The sequence below is a fragment of the Amblyraja radiata genome, chromosome 9 (genome assembly GCF_010909765.2).
Source record: "Amblyraja radiata isolate CabotCenter1 chromosome 9, sAmbRad1.1.pri, whole genome shotgun sequence".
Lineage (NCBI taxonomy): Eukaryota > Metazoa > Chordata > Chondrichthyes > Rajiformes > Rajidae > Amblyraja > Amblyraja radiata.
Window position 1 is genome coordinate 4,552,772 of NC_045964.1, and position 18,369 is coordinate 4,571,140.

The following is an 18,369-nucleotide window of genomic DNA, read 5'->3' on the forward strand; positions in this document are numbered from 1 at the left end:
CACAGTTAACTGTTTAAAAAAAAAAAAAAAATCAGATTTCTCTTTCCCGACTAATAAAATGCTGACTACACCATTTCAGCTTTCATTATGTTAGAAGCATGCTAACAATCATAGATCTTCAAATTTTAGTAAATTTAGTAACTTCCTGTGAAGTGCAAAGATTGCTTTGGAAAAACTGGGAAAGCTTATACCGTTAAGATTTAAAAAAAATCTTAAATCTTCACTTATTAATTAAAAATAATATGCCATTGAATTTGATCTTTGGAAGCAATTAATTATTTTAACACAACCAAATTCAATCGTTACTGCAGTGAGTATGGAGTCTCCTATCTGTAAATTTCATGCAAGCATTTTCTAATCCAATAAAGAGGAGTTGTGGAGAAGTATCAGATATATTAATTACGATGATAAAAATCATTATTTTAAGATGCCTTTAATTTTACCATTAATTTTTATTTAAATTAGCTTTTGGGCTAAAGACTTTGTCTCCTTTTGATGAACATCATTTACATTGAATCACTGTTTACTTTGCAATAATGTCCAGGCAACCAACTTCTCTGTTGTATAAAATTACAGCTTCTAAATTTGTAAATTAATTTCTGAAAAGATTCCAAATTTATATTCTAGTTTTCATTACACAGCCTTGGGATTCGGGAGCCTGCTGTCACAACTGATCTAGATTAACATTTCTTATTGGGTTGCTTGGATTAAAGAGGCACTGAGTTGAACAAGCTATAGATGGTGCATTATCCAAAATACGTTGTTTTCTGGAGTCCATGTAATTAAATATTTAATCCAATTTCAAAATGAATTGGCAACTTGGATTTTATGAACTCATTGGAATTACAAACTAAGATGCGGATTTTAGGATAACGTGTGTCAGCAATTATTTGGTGGGTAGCAATCACTTAAACTGGAAGGTTATGGCTTCAAGACCCACAATAATCGAAGGTACGAAGATATCCCATGCTGTCATTATGTGACTCGGATGTTAAACCAATGTCCATGTTATGTTTACTCTAAGATGTACCAAGGAACTAAATGCCAAGACTTTGAAGTGTGCTATATAAATGTCTATACTTTGTGCTGTTAATATTCTATGATTTCATTTTACCTTAAGCTATTTCCTTAAAAAGCTAACCAAATAAGTGTTTATCGATCCGCCCCAGTTTCCTTACCTGAAAAGATTTCCTTTTTTTTCTTAAAAGGAGCGTGAGTGTGCTAGCATTTTATCTTATACTTCAGTTGCCCTTGAGATGCTGGCATTGAACCATGATTGTGAACACTGCAGTCTCTGTGGTTAAAGTACTGGCGTAGTCTTGAGACTACGGGAGCTCTAGAGTTTTGACATGCTAGTGCACATGGCTCGGATTAACTTGGGAGATGCTGGTAGTTATATATGTATGTTGCTTTCATATTTATAGGTGATCTGTGAGGTGCTGTTGAACCATAGTCAGAATGGAGGATATGAATACATTGGTGGACACTGTGCCATCAGGCAGGCTCTCTCTTGGATGATGTCCAACTTTATTGTCATTAGAGATGAATACTTCTGGATAGGTTTAGAATACTCCATCAGAATTATGTCTTTTTGTGCCTGGTAATTCAGGTTTGTGGAATAAAGGGGAAGCGGGTAAGGAGCTGGGTTGTCAGGAAGAGCATCACGCATCTCAGTACAGAAGTCTAGCCTTGTAGGTTCACATTTTGCCAGAATGGGTCGTAAATGTAAGTATGGGCCAGCTGCACCTGGGTTAGTGAGGTGTATAGCTCCACATCTCTAGCACGTCAGATTGAAGGATTGTGAAATAAACAGCCCAAGATCAGAAAGGGTTAGTAGAACGCGTGCATTTGATGGGAAATTAAGTACAAAAAATTAGAGAAAGAGATTGGATTGACAGAAGGCAGAAAAAGTATTCAAAAATTATAATTGAAACAATAATTCCAACATTTAAAATCAGATTGTTGGCAGTGACTGATATTTATCATATAAATGATAAATTGATAAATACAGTTTTAACAACAAGAAGGTGATGAATATGTTTTCTGCACATTACACTGGTGCAGCAATTTTGCATTTCAGTGGGGAGGCACTCACCGAGATCCCATTTTAATAATGGTTTAGTGCATCCATGGAGCCTCTGGATTTTTCACATTTGCTTTTCTCTGAGAATGTAATGGCATCATTGATGTTTAATCAGTAAAACTAAAAGACATCTGGACAAGTACATGGGTAGGAGTAGTTTGAGGGATATGGGCCAAATGCAGGACAATGGTTGGCATCTTAGTGGGCATAGGTGAGTTGGTCAGAAGAGCTTGTTTTTGTGCTGCATAACTCTTAAGACCAAATGTCCTGTTTTTCATAAACATCTTTTGACCTTTAATTATTGCTGTGTGATCTCATCCATTCTTCTGCTTATGTCATAGATATTGTCAGTTTTAGCAAATTACTATATATTTTTCAAGGAAGCTTCAAGTAAACTAATCACAAAGAGTGTAGGTGATTGCAGATGAAGCCACAGTTTCATTGGTAGCTGCTTTGGAATGATGAAAGTTGTGACTTAAGTCAACTGATGACAAAATTAGTGTTCATTTTTAATACAGCAGCGGTAAATGTAATGAACATCCCAAGGCGCATGTTGGTCTGTCTATTATAGTTACAGAAAGACAAATGCTCCAAGCTAAAAATAACATTTTCTTAGAGCTTATGCAATGTTGGCTTGCTGAATTTTCCTCAATTCAAACCACGACCCAATTATTAGATTTCACCCAGATTAAGAAAAATATATTAATTATGAGTTGAAAAATTCCATCATTGTGCAGAACAAAGCGTGGTTAATACAGTATGATGGGTGAGTAACTGAAAGAGGTTTTAATGTTTCTCCTTCTTTTGAATTTTGACCATTTTGTCACACTTGGCTTGCATTATGAACTATGAATGAATCATCTGCTTTAATGCTATGAAACTAACATTATTTAAATATGTGCATGCATCCAGTTTCTGAAGATATTCTGATCCTTCAATAGCTTAAATCTGAGCCGTGGGCTTGTTTTAATGTTCATTCTCATTAGACGTGGACTGCTTCTGTACTCTGACTATGATTCTAGTCATGGTTTTAGTCTTGCACATTTTTAGTCTTGTAAAATCATAAAAATTTACAGTGTTCAAGAATGCTAGAATGAACTTTTTAAATGAATCCAACTTCCATTTCTTGGTCCATTGCTCTGTGGGTGAAATGGCAGGCACTTTAAATGTGATGACGGTTCTCCCGCTAACGCCTTTTCAGCGAGTGAGTTCCGAAGACCTACACCACATTTTCCCCTTTAATCCTACTACCATTAACTTAATTGAAAAGCCAGAGGTCTGTAAGGAGGAAAAAAAAGAAAATGACAGGCCATTGATCTGAAATGTTAAAACGTGTAAGAAGGAACTGCAGATGCTGGTTTAAATCGAAGATAGACACAAAGCAGGAGCAAGTCGGCAGCACAGGCAGCATTTCTGGAGAGAAGGAATGGGTGACGTTTCGGGTCGACCCAAAACGTCACCCATTCCTTCTCTGTAGAGATGCTGCTTGTGCCGCTTTGCCTATCTTCAATCTGAAATGTTAACTCGTTATCCAGAGATGCCGGATCTACCAATTTGACTCTAATTTCAGCCTCCCAGTTAAGAGGAATAAGCTGTTATGATATGCCCTTTCACGGCCTGTCACAATTTTATATTAAACCTCACTTTATTTTCCCTTGTTCTCAAGAAACCAATGCTGATCTAGAGCCTGTGGTAACTATACAGCTGTGTCTTTGTACATCTACACTTTGGTTCACCCTATAACACATTTTAAACAGTTGTGGGGTGATTCCAACTTTGTCTTGTGCCTTGGCCAATAAAGGCTGGTAGCTCACAGCACATGTAGAACATCTTATCTTCCCATATCATTTTCTAAAATTTGTGGATATACTTGTTGTGATGCTTCTGTTCCCCTCTAGACTTAATATCCTCTTTTATTATACTTTAATATTTCTTTATTGTTTGACCCTTCTAAATGCATCACCGCATACTTTTCTGGATTGGCTTTCATCAGGCAGATTTGTGCATTCCTAGCTAGTATCTTCCTGTAAATTATTGCATTTTCTGATACTGACAAACTTTGTGACCTGTCTACTTGCATCCAGTCACTTGTGTACCATAAGTGGCCTATTCTGAGCCCTGCAGAACATGACTGCATACCTACTTCCATTTGCAAGAATTGCCATCCTCTGCTACCCTTTGCTTTCTGCCGTTTAATCCATCATGCCACTTCACTGTGGGATTTTACTTTCTCAATCAATTTGGCATTTGGAATCTTTTCAAGCATTTATTAAAATGCATAAAAATAAGGCAAACGCTCTCCATTCATTGTCATTCCTCAATACGTCAAAGTTTACTTAAGTTAATAAGACATGACATCATGCTGTCACTCTTTTAAAGATGGATTTGCCCACTAATGTTATGCTGGCTGTAAGGGATAAAGTTGCTTATTTTCAATACATATTCTTCCTCTGTGTCAGTCCATCCCCCTCTTTGAAGACTAGTATTAATTCAATGCTTTACACATCTTTAGCCTCACACTCTACAGCTGAGTTCATCCTACCTCCAAATGCGCCTTGTTGTGACAGCAGCACTGGATTTTGGGAATGTGGAGGTTAGAACATTTAAACTAAACTATGGACAATTTTGTGGCCCAGAGTATAACACCTATTCACTATTTGAACTACAGTCTATAGGAAATGCAGATTTTGTATTCAGCAAAGTTGACGCAAAGCATCAAAAACTGGAAATGACAAAAAAAGTCCTGTATTTATTGCTCAGATCATGGTATACTTGTTGATATGGCCCTGATTAAATAAATACCCAACTGTTCTATTCGCTGTATATAAAAATTCTATAAATAAATGTCAGCTGAGGGTAAGATTAGCACATTGCACTCCGAGCCACAATTGCAATTTCACTTTACAATTTTGAATTTAATCTTGCATATCAAGAATCGCTAACCACTGAAGCTCACGAGGAACAGCTTAACCAATGCAGATTATCAGCCATACATGCGCTGCCCAGGTTACAGTAGGGTTCTGTTCCTGCCAGCTGTTCATAACCCGAACAGTTTGTATATCAGAAATGCAGCAACACAGTAATGCATTTAAATAAAATCGTGAGGCCCTCCAGGGCAATGTGTAGTTATCAGGGGCCTTTAACTTGGCCAGATTTCTCTGCAAGATGCAATCACATTGGTGTTGCAGGAAAACGATTAGCCATATTTATATTTAGTTAATGCCTGTGCACTGTGGTACAAAGACTGCTTGGTGAAGGTAGAACATGTACTGTGATCCCAACCTGGCAGCACAATTCCCACAGGGCAGAAGATAAAGAAAGTTTCACTTATATCTTCCTCTGGTTGACATCAGCAATACCATACTAACCGAACATCGCTGGTATGTGATTTGGTCGTGGATTCTTTACCCGTTCAACTTGGTTCTAATATAGTTCCAATTGATCTTGACATCGTAAAGTAAACTGATCTGAGACATTCCCATGGTCTGCATCCCGTAATGAGTTGACATAAATAAATTGGCATTAATTTCCAAAGGAGGAAAAAGCCTGAGACTCTTCTAATGGCTTGGATGCACATGTTTATTTATCCAGAATAAGAATTATTACTAATTCTATGAATGAATGGGCTGAATTTTATCTTTCTATCAACTTGATTCTGCTGCCATGTACGAGTAAATTTCAGCAAAACTGAGGTTTGCAAAGGAAAATGATTTTTTTTATTTGCCTGTTGACATGGGCTTATCTATTCCACTAACACGGACAGATAGTTTGCCATTCAACACCAATTTGTGTAGGAAATACAAAACAATTTATTTTGTGGTTGATATTTGGGAATAATCAACTTTGAATGATTTTTGTATGCTCAGGATGAGCAATGTATTGGTAGTCCAAACTACATTTACAGTGGCTTGCAAAAGTATTCATATCCCTTGAACTTTCCCACATTTTGTCACGTTACAACCACAAACGTAAATGTATTTTATTGGGATTTTATGTGATAGACCAACACAAAGTGGCGCATAATTGTGAAGTGGATGATACATGGTTTTCAAATTTTTTTACAAATAAAAAACTGAAAAGTGTGGCGTGCAAAAGTATTCAGCCCCCCTGAGTCAATACTTTGTGGAACCACCTTTCGCTGCAATTACAGCTGCAAGTCTTTTGGGGTATGTCTCTACCAGCTTTGCACATCTAGAGACTTAAATTTTTGCCCATTCTTCTTTGCAAAATAGCTCAAGCTCAGTCAGATTGGATGGAGAGTGTCTGTGAACAGCAATTTTCAAGTCTTGCCAGAGATTCTCAATTGGATTTAGGTCTGGACTTTGACTGGGCCATTCTAACACATGAATATGCTTTGATCTAAACCATTCCATTGTAGCTCTGGCTGTATGTTTAGGGTCGTTGTCCTACTGGAAGGTGAACCTCCGCCCCAGTCTCAAGTCTTTTGCAGACTCTAACAGGTTTTCTTCCAAGATTGCCCTGTATTTGGCTCCATCCAGCTTCCCATCAACTCTGACCAGCTTCCCTATCCCTGCTGAAGAAAAGCATCCCCACAGCATGATGCTGCCACCACCATGTTTCACAGTGGGGATGGTGTGTTCAGGGTGATGTGCAGTGTTAGTTTTCCGCCACACATAGCATTTTGCATTTAGGCCAAAAACTTCGATTTTGGTCTCATCTGACCAGAGCACCTTCCTCCACATGTTTGCTGTGTCCCCCACATGGCTTGTGGCAAACTGCAAACGGGACTTCTTATGGCTTTTTTTCAACAATGGCTTTCTTCTTGCCACTCTTCCATAAAAGCCCGATTTGTGGAGTGCACGACTAATAGTTGTCCTGTGGACAGATTCTCCCACCTGAGCTGTGGATCTCTGCAGCTCCTCCAGAGTTACCATGGGCCTCTTGGCTGCTTCTCTGATCAATGCGCTCCTTGCCCGGCCTGTCAGTTTAGGTGGACGGCCATGTCTTGGTAGGTTTGCAGTTGTGCCATACTCTTTCCATTTTCAGATGATGGATTGAACAGTGCTCCGTGAGATGTTCAAAGCTTGGGATATTTTTTTATAACCTAACCCTGCTTTAAACTTCTCCACAACTTTATCCCTGACCTGTCTGGTGTGTTCCTTGGGCTTCATGATGCTGTTTGTTCACTAATGTTCTCTAACAAACCTCTGAGGCCTTCACAGAACAGCTGTATTTATACTGAGATTAGATTACACACAAGTGGACTCTATTTACTAATTAGGTGACTTCCGAAGGCAATTGGTTGCACTGGATTTTATTTAGGGGTATCAGAGTAAAGGGGGCTGAATACATTTGCACGTCACACTTTTCAGTTTTTTATTTGTAAAAAAATTTGAAAACCATGTATCATTTTCCTTCCACTTCACAATTATGCGCCACTTTGTGTTGGTCTATCACATAAAATCCCAATAAAATACATTTACGTTTGTGGTTGTAACGTGACAAAATGTGGAAAAGTTCAAGGGGTATGAATACTTTTGCAAGCCACTGTACATGTGTTCTAATATGGTTACCCTGGTGTAAAATGTTCAAATGATTTGTTAGTTAAGTGTACAACAAGTCATTGATTATCAAATGGAACCAATTGGAATACTGAAATATAATAGTAATTTCAATGCAAATATTTTAGTGCTGGTATTAGACTTGATGAATTAGTTTATCTGTTTTCATTTGCATTTTCAAGTTCACATTATAAAAAGTTTGATTCATCAGATTCCCAATTGGGTTAAAGTTCCAATTTTACCTGTACCATTATGCCTCATCAGAAGACTTGAAACACCTTAGTAGGTGAGAAAAATTAATTAATGTTTGGTGTAAAGTGTCAACGGTATAACAATATGAAATGCTATGTTTACAGGGCTTGTCGTCCCAAAACCAAGCCAATTCGCCGAGTGGGACTGTAGTATAGCTGTGGCACTACCGCTTGCAAACCTTCGCTACAGGATGAGGAGTAATGACATTGGAGCCAGGAGCTGGTCTTCAGCCACAGCGCTTTTCAAATTTAATTATAGTAGTGTTTTTGTTCAGGATTCTGCTGTGAATTGTGTAGAGCTAACACTGGGGAACAATGTTGACTGCAAACTGTTGACATGGGCTTATCTATTCCACTAACACAGACAACTGCTAACGGCCAAGGACCTATTCCCTTGGTGATAGCAGTTTTAAAAAATAAACCAAAAAACGTTTTTTAAATCTTAACTTTCGATTTTCTTTTTTTTTTTCTTTCCCCCCCCAGAGTTGATGTAGTTTAATTAAATGTAAAGTGAATATATATTAAAACAAAGCTATTCTATTCGCAGTACATCAACTCTGAATTTGTATCTCACCTTTGCACTGATTTTTTTTTTGCCTTTTATTATTAAATTGAAATTGGTTGGAAGGCAGCTTGGAATGCACTCAGTGAATCGAGTCATTACTTTCTAGCTTGAATTTGTGATTCAGGAGATGGATGTTGCAATCATAGATTTATATTAAAATAAAGTTGCACTTAATAGTTTAATGCAAGTAGAGAGATACTCATGGGATGTGCAAAAGCTCCCAGATCAGGTGTGTTGTGGACAAAATAATTTTTTCTGTATCTATTAAACATTTATTTTAATATTGTTTCAAATTGAACCAACAATGTACCATATGTATAAATATTGTTTATGTCCTGGAGCAATGATCAATTACTCTAGTTGAAGTTTTGTTTTAATGAAAGTAGTTTCTAATTCAGAGAATATATACATAATCTTGAATATAGTTCTTCTGTTCATTTTTGGTTGTAAAAAAAAAAAGTACATTTGGCTGTAATTAATTTGTTGAATTGTTTGGTACAGCAGAAATCTTTCTATTTAAAAAAAGGAAATTAAGCTTATCATCTGTAGAGTTCTCTATCAGTGAGTATTTTAAATTTCTGAGCTTTGTACTTCTGTGGTTGATGCATCACCAAGGTTCACAAACTAGCACGGGGACCTACTAAATTCCAATTTATAACAGCTACATTGAGGGATTGGATAATGTATTTTCTTTGTCGGTTAGAATTGCTGGATCATGACAGACCTTCATCAATGTAAAATAATTTAGGATGTGCCAAACGTTTTACATTTGTCATAGTCTAATTAGGAATTGCTCTAGGTTCGGTTATGTTGCATCATTATAAATTTGCTGTACATACCGATGCTTATTTCTTGGAAGAATGTAAAAGTACAGGCAAAGCTTGAATAAATACATTGCGTACTTCTTGATTCATTTTTATTTTTAATGTGTATTTTTTAAAGTCTGCACTGAGAATTAAATTAAGTTTTTAGTTTGGGACTTTGTGTACGTTTGCTGAATATTAAAAAAAAAAAAATATGCATCCAGTATGATTATCTAGAATTGGTGCATACAGATCATAATTATAGTATAGATTATATTTATATTGTCATATTTTCACCAGTGTAAACTGAAATTACTGTAATCAGTGTTTTAAAATGGAAGATGCATTGTCTGTCTAATAATTAGATGTTATATGGCTTGAACTTATGATTGGATCCGAGTGTGCCTGTGCAGCAGAGTAGGCATCTTCCAAATACTTGGTCCATTAAAATTAAGCCTGCAAAACAAAGGCATCGAAAAATAATTGTTTCCCTTGCTTTGCTGTTAAACTTAACCATTTAAATTTAGATTGCAGAAATAATGTTTCAAAACATCACATTTATTGTTGTAATGTTTGCTTAAATATCTGAAACTATAGAAGACACTTTGAAATAAATACTTTATAATCTACCTTTTTATAAATTTACTTGAACCTTGCATGTAAGTAACTGTTATAACAGTTCTTTACAGCCAAGACCAACAAATTCTGCACCTTCAAATGGTAATGCCTCAAGCATTGCATAGACCAAATGTGATTTGAGTTTCTTTGATCTATCCTGCATAGTTGGTTCTTTTCTATTCTTGGTATAATTTTGTTTGAGTAAATGTTAGTGCTACGCTTGTGATTCTCACGTCAGATATGTTTTAGTTATTGGGCTTCGTGAGACAATATGACTTTGTTTAACTAATTTAAATAGCTTGCATAAAGTGCAAATTCTGGAATTTAACTACTTACTAATCATTAATGCCTGTATTTTTAATTACTTACACTTGAATTCTCTCATCCTTGTACGTTCTTCAAAATAGGTGCTATTTGAAACCTAAAGGGAAGAAAAATTGCTTTATAATATATTTTGTGATTGGTTCTCTCTAGTTTTGAACTTCATTTATGTACATAAATGTAATAGGAGGGGCTTCATATCTAGCCAACAAACATAGAAAATAGGTGCAGGAGGAGGCCATTCGGCCCGTCGATACTGCACCGCCATTCAATATGATCATGGCTGATCAAAAGTAGATGAGGTCAGTATAATTGTGGGCAGAAAATATTACAGGTAAGAATAGTCCTCAAAATTAAGATTCTGGAGATGTAGTATGCAAAACATTTGTCTTTATGCGAACTGTTAGCTGACAGCGGGAATGGTGAACAGCTGAATGTTGTCAGGCAGTGATATTATTCTTAGCTCTGAATTCTGTAGGTTTCATGTTTTCCTGGATCAAAATGGAATGAATTGATTAATTCTTCATTTTGCATGTCATCTCCTTTTGTGTCTTTAATTCATAATTATGCATATTTTCCTCTGTGCTTTCTTCAATTCCAGGATGTCTTCTATTCTCTGGACTTTTCTTATTTCCTCCTATTAATGCAGGCCTTTCACGAGAATGATGTAACAGAGATGGCAATTTAATGCTCTCTTCACAAAATATTAGCTATACATATTGGGGAAACCCATGAGGTCTCAGTCCAAATAGCTCTTGAAAATGACCTTGGTATGTACTTGGAGTGATTGGATGTATAACAAAGATTACATTCTGAGTATATCTATTGTTGTCTTGTCATAGAAACATAGAAAATAGGTGCAGGAGTAGGCCATTCGGCCCTTCCAGCCTGCACCGCCATTCAATATGATCATGGCTGATCATCCTGTAGCTGCCACGTTAGTGTACAAAACTGGTCTCCATCACTGCAGGTGCCAAATTTTCAGCATGTCATGAGGTTTGATTTCTCCTTTACTGACTCATGGCCAGTTTGTAAAGTGGACTACAGTTGTGTTATGGAGTCGAATACATTTTCAGGTATACAAGTCAATGGGAAGTTTTCTATTTGGCAAATCGGAACTAAATGAGGACTGGTTTATATGAAATTGCAGAACAGTGGGAGAACAAATGCCTTTCCTTTGAGTGTTCTGCTCTAAGTGTTTCTTGCTCTACGAAAAGGTTTGCCCTTTACCGGTGACAAAATGGTTTGTTTCAGCAGCTACTGAGCTAGTGGTAAATATATTAAATAATTTTTGAATACACATGTCTAATTGCATTGAGTCTTGGGAAAGATGTTTGTGTTCTCAATGGATGTTGATATGTTAAGAAATCAAAGTTGGATATTAACCTGCATCACCTGCTTTAAAGAGCATATAGCATCAACCATCCATGAACAGTCCTGTATCTCTGTGGTCACGACTTGCATCCTGTTGGAGTAAGGCAAATTAGGCTTGAGACTCTGAATGCACAAGTACGAAGCCTACAAACTGTCAATATGCTCACAAGAAATGTGAACTTAAGTCATCTGCCTATTTATAAGATAAAACTTTTTTTGCGCTCTTGCCTACAATTTCCTGTAATCAAAATGGCTGCAAGCAACTGAAGGATTTGGGTTTTAAAAGCAAAAGCTGATCTTGGTCAAAATGGCAGTACATTGACAATAGAATTCATCCAGATATAATTATTTTTCTTTCAATTTGCATGATTAATCTGAAAATGTGACTACGGCTAGTCCCTGCAACCAAAACTGACAAAAATGATAGCTAAATTAGGACAATGTACTGAAGATCAACATAGCTTAAAAACAAATAGGTTTTTTTCAATCTGTAAACTTCTGCATCCTCTCTCTGATAACTTAGCTCTTACACACTTTGCATGGGTTTTATGGATAACAGCTGAGAAAAGTAGCAACTACAGTGCCCTCCATAATGTTTGGGACAAAGACCCATCATTTATTTATTTGCCTCTGTACTCCACAATTTCAGATTTGTAATAGAAAAAAATTACATGTGGTTAAAGTGCATATTATCAGATATTATTATAGGGTATTTTTGTTACATTTTGGTTTACATCTCTGTTTATACATAGTCCCCCCCATTTTAGGGCACCATCATGTTTGGGACACATTGCTTCACAGGTGTTTGTAATTGCTCAGGTGTGCTTAATTGCTGTTTATCAACATGAGGACCAAAGTTGTGCCAATGAAAGTCAAAGAAGCCATTATGAGACTGAGAAACAAGAATAAAACTATTAGAGACATCAGCCAAACCTTAGGCTTACCAAAATCAACTGTTTGGAACATCATTAAGAAGAAAGAGAGCACTGGTGAGCTTACTAATCGCAAAGGGACTGGCAGGCCAAGGAAGACCTCCACAGCTGATGACAGAAGAATTCTCTCTATAATAAAGAAAAATCCCCAAACACCTGTCCGACAGATCAGAAACACTCTTCAGGTGTCAGGTGTGAAATTGTCAATGACCACTGTCCGCAGAAGACTTCATGAACAGAATTACAGAGGCTACACTGCAAGATGCAAACCACTGGTTAGCCGCAAAAATAGGATGGCCGGGTTACAATTGCTAATAACTACTTAAAAGAGCAACCACAGTTCTGGAAAAAGGTCTTGTGGACAGATGAGATGAAGATTAACTTATATTAAAGTGATGACAAGTGCAAAGTATGGAGGAGAGAAGGAACTGCCCGTAATCCAAAGCATACTCATCTGTGAAACACAGTGGTGGGGGTGTTATGGCCTGGGCATGTATGGCTGCTGAAGGTACTGGCTCACTTATCTTCATTGATAATACAACTGCTGATGGTAGAAGCATAATGAATTCTGAAGTGTACAGACACATCTTATCTACTCAAGTTCAAATAAATGCCTCAAAACTCATTGGCCAGCAGTTCATTCTACAGCAAGACAATGATCCCAAACATACTGCTAAAGCACCAAAGGAGTTTTTCAAAGCTAAAAAATGGTCAATTCTCGAGGGCAACGTCAATCATCTGATCTGAACCCAATTGAGCATGCATTTTATACGCTGAAGAGTAAACTGAAGGGGACTAGCCCCCAAAACAAGCATAAGCAAAAGAATGCTGCAATACAGGCCTGGCAGAACATCACCAGAGAAGACACCCAGCAACTGGTGATGTCCATGAATCGCAGACTTCAAGCAGTCATTGAATGCAAAGGGTATGCAACAAAATACTAAACATGACTACTTTCATTTACCCGAGACATTGCTGTGTCCCAAACATTATGGTGCCTTGAAATGGGGGGTATATGTATAAACACTGCTGAAATTTCTACATGGTGAAACCAAAAGGTATAAAAATGGCCTTTATTAAAACCTGACAATGTGCACTTTATTATTATTACAATTTTTGTATTACAAATCTCAAATTGTGGAGTACAGAGGCAAATAAATAAATGATGGGTCTTAGTCCAAAACATTAAGGAGGGTACTATAAATCTTTTTTTCATGTGATCCAGATGCAGTTTTATTTCGGTAAATTTCCCTATAGGGTTTGGAATGACTTGGAGATCAACAATGAATGTAGAATGTGGGTATCTACATGTTAAAATTAAATGTTGCTGGTTATTCTTTTTACAATAGTGTACATTGTACATTAACATAGTGTACATGAGCAAAAGGATTTGAGTATAGGAGCAGGGAGGTTCTACTGCAGTTGTACAGGGTCTTGGTGAGACCACACCTGGAGTATTGCGTACAGTTTTGGTCTCCTAATCTGAGGAAAGACATTCTTGCCATAGAGGGAGTACAGAGAAGGTTCACCAGACTGATTCCTGGGATGTCAGGACTTTCATATGAAGAAAGACTGGATAGACTCGGTTTGTACTCGCTAGAATTTAGAAGATTGAGGGGGGATCTTATAGAAACTTACAAAATTCTTAAGGGGTTGGACAGGCTAGATGCAGGAAGATTGTTTCTGATGTTGGGGAAGTCCAGAACAAGGGGTCACAGTTTAAGGATAAGGGGGAAATCTTTTAGGACCGAGATGAGGAAAACATTTTTCACACAGAGAGTGGTGAATCTCTGGAATTCTCTGCCACAGAAGGTAGTTGAGGCCAGTTCGTTGGCTATATTTAAGAGGGAGTTAGATGTGGCCCTTGTGGCTAAAGGCAGGTACAGGATACTGAGTTGGATGATCAGCCATGATCATATTGAATGGCGGTGCAGGCTCAGGGCCGAATGGCCTACTCCTGCACCTATTTTCTATGTTTCTATTAACATAAATTGGCCAGTTAGTAAAATCTACTTGTGCTTAAGCAGAAATGTGAAGCAAATTCTGTAAGATGCAATCAAGTGTACATGAAGCATAAGTCACCAATGTCCTATTTAATCAATATCAAAAGATAAAAAAATAAATGCTGATATTTAGAGTGCAGGGTGAGAACAGCAAGTTCCACCAGCTTTTGTCTACTTGCGGCATGCTGAATCATTTGTTTCAACACATAATTCACCCGAGCAACTTAAAATATTAAACATTTGCTCTTATACTAGAACTTGAAACTGTTGAACACAATGAAACGTTCACTTCTAACCTAAAGCTTTTAAAAGTTGATTGTCACACATTTAACACCAGAACACGTGATACACGGACTATTTAGACATTATCCAAACAAAATATTTAAGTGAAGAACTGGAAAGATTTAATTTTTTCCACCACAAAAAAAAGCTTTTGATTTCAGTTCCAAGTATTTCACTTTTTTTGTATTTTAAAAATGAATCAAAGCAATTTAGCTAGCGAGGTTTGCATTGCCTCTGCCCCACACCCACCACCCACAATTATTGTTGTCTGACCATCTTGATTTTTATTGTCTCCGAATCATAAATTATGAAAGCTTTCTCTTAAACTATTTCAATAAATTAGACATGTAAACATTGGTGTGGTAAATTGCATCTGATCAATTTCCATAAATCTGCTTTATGATCGCGAAGCACTCAATAGATTGGTGACTTTTTCTTCAATCATATCTTAATAACCAGTACATTCCCAATATTTATAAATTCTCAAATTCTACTTCTGGGTGATTTTGGTTTCTTAACCTAGAATCAGAACCTTCACAATTTAAATTTGAAAGAATCATAGTGTCGCCTTGAATGTTTCTGGAAGTAGCTTGTTTTAGGGTTTAGTTATATAGACATGTTTGATAACTTTTAATACCAAGGCAAAAATCGAAAGACACCTTATGTAACATATTAAAAGTGGAAATGCTCAGTAGGCCAGGCAGCATGAGGGAAAGGAAAATGGAAATGTTTCGGATTGATTACCTGTTTTTCTCTGCACATTTTCTGTTTTATTTTACGAAAGAAAATGATAGAAAACAAACTTGTCTCATGCCAATCCTGCTATTTTCATCTGGATTCCTCTCAGAATTGAAGCTTCTGCCCACCAATATTGGGAACGTAACCTTATTTTTGCGGGGTACAGGACAGAGATCAGGTTTGGTGTCAGAATTCATATCATTTTGTAATTTAATTTTTCAGAACGCCATATAGCTTCATTGAACATTTAACATACCTTGCTTCCAACCAGTGGCTCCAATTCCAGCTTTACCTGGGAATTGCATCAGATTTGAATCGGATCTTTTATTCTTTTATACGGGTCCTAGTTCTTAATAGGTCACAAATTACTGGAGGTTTTCGGATAGGCAGCATCTCTGGAGAACATGGATAAGTAACGTTTCAGGTTGCATGGTCTCGCCTATGTAAAGGAGGCCACATCAGGAACACTGAATTCAGTAGATGAAGTTGGAGGAGTTGCATTTTGCTCTGGATGCACCAGACCAAGTGTAGACCAGGCGAACGTTTTGCCAAACACACGCTCAGCCCTCCAAAGCCTGCTGGATCCCCCTGTTGTTAATCATTTTAAATCTCCTTCCCATTCTCTTACTGACCTTTCTGTTTTGGGCTTCCTCCATTACCAGTGTTTAGTTTAGAGAAATAGCATAGAAACGGGTCCCTCGGTCCATTGAGTCCATGCCGATCAACAATTACCTGTACACTAGTTTTATGTTATCCCAGTTAGCATCCTACACAATAGGGGCAATTTACAGAAGCCAATTAACTTACAAAATTACATGTCTTTGGAATGTTGGAAGAAACCGGTGAAAACCCATGTGGTCACAGGGAGAATGTGCAAACTCCACATACACAGCACCCAAGGTCTGGATCGAACCTGGAAATTATGTCCCACCTGATTTGCACCAATTTCTCCCCGTCCCCTTCCACTTGTATTCCGTCCTCTGGCTTCATAAGTCTCACCTCTTCTATCCTTATCTCAGACTTTTTGTCTTTTCATCTTTGACCTTTGTCCAATCATCTGCTAACACCCCACCCACCTCTATCCATCTATCACTTGCCAGGCGTTGTCCGTTTCCCCCCCCTCCACCCCCACCCCATCTCTCTTCCAACTTTCTTCCCCACACTCCCATCTGGCTGCAGGAAGGTCCCGACCCAAAATATTGCCTTTGCATGTTCCCCAGAGATGCTGCCTTACCTGTTTGAGTTACTCCAAAACTTCATTTTTCTGTATTAACTAGCATCTTCAGCTCTTTGTATCTCCTAGTTCTTAATAGTTTTTTCATGGTGGGTATGCTTATGTAAAAGATCAATATCTAGACCGTTTTACGTGACATGTTTCAAATGTCTTGTCAATTTGAGGCACTGCCTCAAACCTGTATTCAGTAGAAGCGCATCCTTCAAAATTCAGAGATTTAATTAAGATAATTTGCAGATTGCGCTGAAAATTCTTCCTCACTATTTATCTTGAAGTTCTGTTTGAGAGGTTAGTCACAGCATTGTGTCTGAGATTGCCAGTCACCATCCTGAGTGTTTTTGTTTTCTTCATCTAGATATCGTCTGCTGTTTCTGAAGTAACAAAGTTAGTTTCTAGAAAAACTGGTAAAATGTAAAGTTTTTAAGTTGCAGAGTTCACCATCATACGGAACAAGAGCAAGAATAAAGATCACAACACATTCTCTACCTATGCTTCTTCTGCAGTACTCTCCCTATCTCTGGATTTCAAAAGTCTATTGATCTGTCTTTGTAGGTACAGAGGTTGTGATCATTCACTGCCTGTTGACATACAGAATTCTAAAATTCCATGCACTTTTCCGGATGGAATTTTATCACTGCCTTTTATAATTGAAGTAAAGTCCCTTCACACGTAATTCAATTCTACTAAGTCATAATATATTTGCTCTCCTACTTGGTGTACTTGCAAGTAAACCTTTGAGTCATGTATAACAATACCAGGTTTCTTTGAACACCAACATTCCTATTACAGTATGGATGTCCGTGTGTTTTGACATATTCTATCTGGTATATAGTCACACACTTATTCTTTTGCATTCTCATTTTCACAGCTTACATGCAGAATGGAAATATCACACTAGGTCCACTCATTTCATTGATTTTGATTATAATTAACCAAAGATCATATAATGATAGTAGTATTTCTCCATTATATTCAATCTGAACAGGTCCTATTTACTCCTATTCATTGACTTGCCTTGTTTCTCTAATGTATGTTTCTGGAAGCTAAACACATTACCTGGCATTAACTAAAGATAGATACAAAAAGCTGGAGTAACTCAGCGGGACAGGCAGCATCTTTGGAGAGAAGGAACGGGTGACGTTTCGGGTCGAGTCCCAAGGGCCTTTTGCATTCTCCTTTTGCCAAGGGCCTCGACCCAAAACGTCACCCATTCCTTCTCTTCAGAGATGCTGCTTGCCCGCTGAGTTACTCCAGCTTTTTGTGTCTATCTTCCATTTAAACCAGCATCTACAGTTCCTTCTTACACCTTGCATTAACTAATTGAATTTGTGGGTTTGTATTTTAATACATGTACAAGTAGCTGTAATTTGAACTTTGTAAAGAACATTTCCTAGTGCATTAAAAGTGTTAAATTATGTTTTTGCCAGAGGACAACATGACTTTATTTTTGGACTATGTGCAGCAGTGGTGTCCAAATAGCTGCTGGGGAAGATGAATCACTGAAAACAGATATGAGCTTTAATGTTCCTGAAGGTTAAAAATCACATCTTTAATGACATAAAATATCTTCACCACACATTCGTATTTCTCATCACTAATCCCTTGTTAAATGAAGTGTAAAGCAAAGGTTATTGTGAATAGTT

General features: G+C 37.3%; 1 protein-coding gene across 2 annotated transcripts in view; it reads left to right on the top strand.

Annotated features, from left to right (window-relative positions):
- wdr20 (WD repeat domain 20) overlaps positions 1 to 9,340 on the top strand; it is a 50,058-nt gene extending 40,718 nt beyond the window's left edge. For both annotated transcript variants that reach the window (XM_033026532.1, XM_033026533.1), the window contains one exon: positions 7,962 to 9,340. In XM_033026532.1, coding sequence (XP_032882423.1) covers positions 7,962 to 8,012 — 51 coding nt within the window. In that variant the 3' untranslated portion in view covers positions 8,013 to 9,340. The remainder of the gene's footprint in view (positions 1 to 7,961) is intronic.
- The last annotated feature ends 9,029 nt before the right edge of the window (positions 9,341 to 18,369 follow it).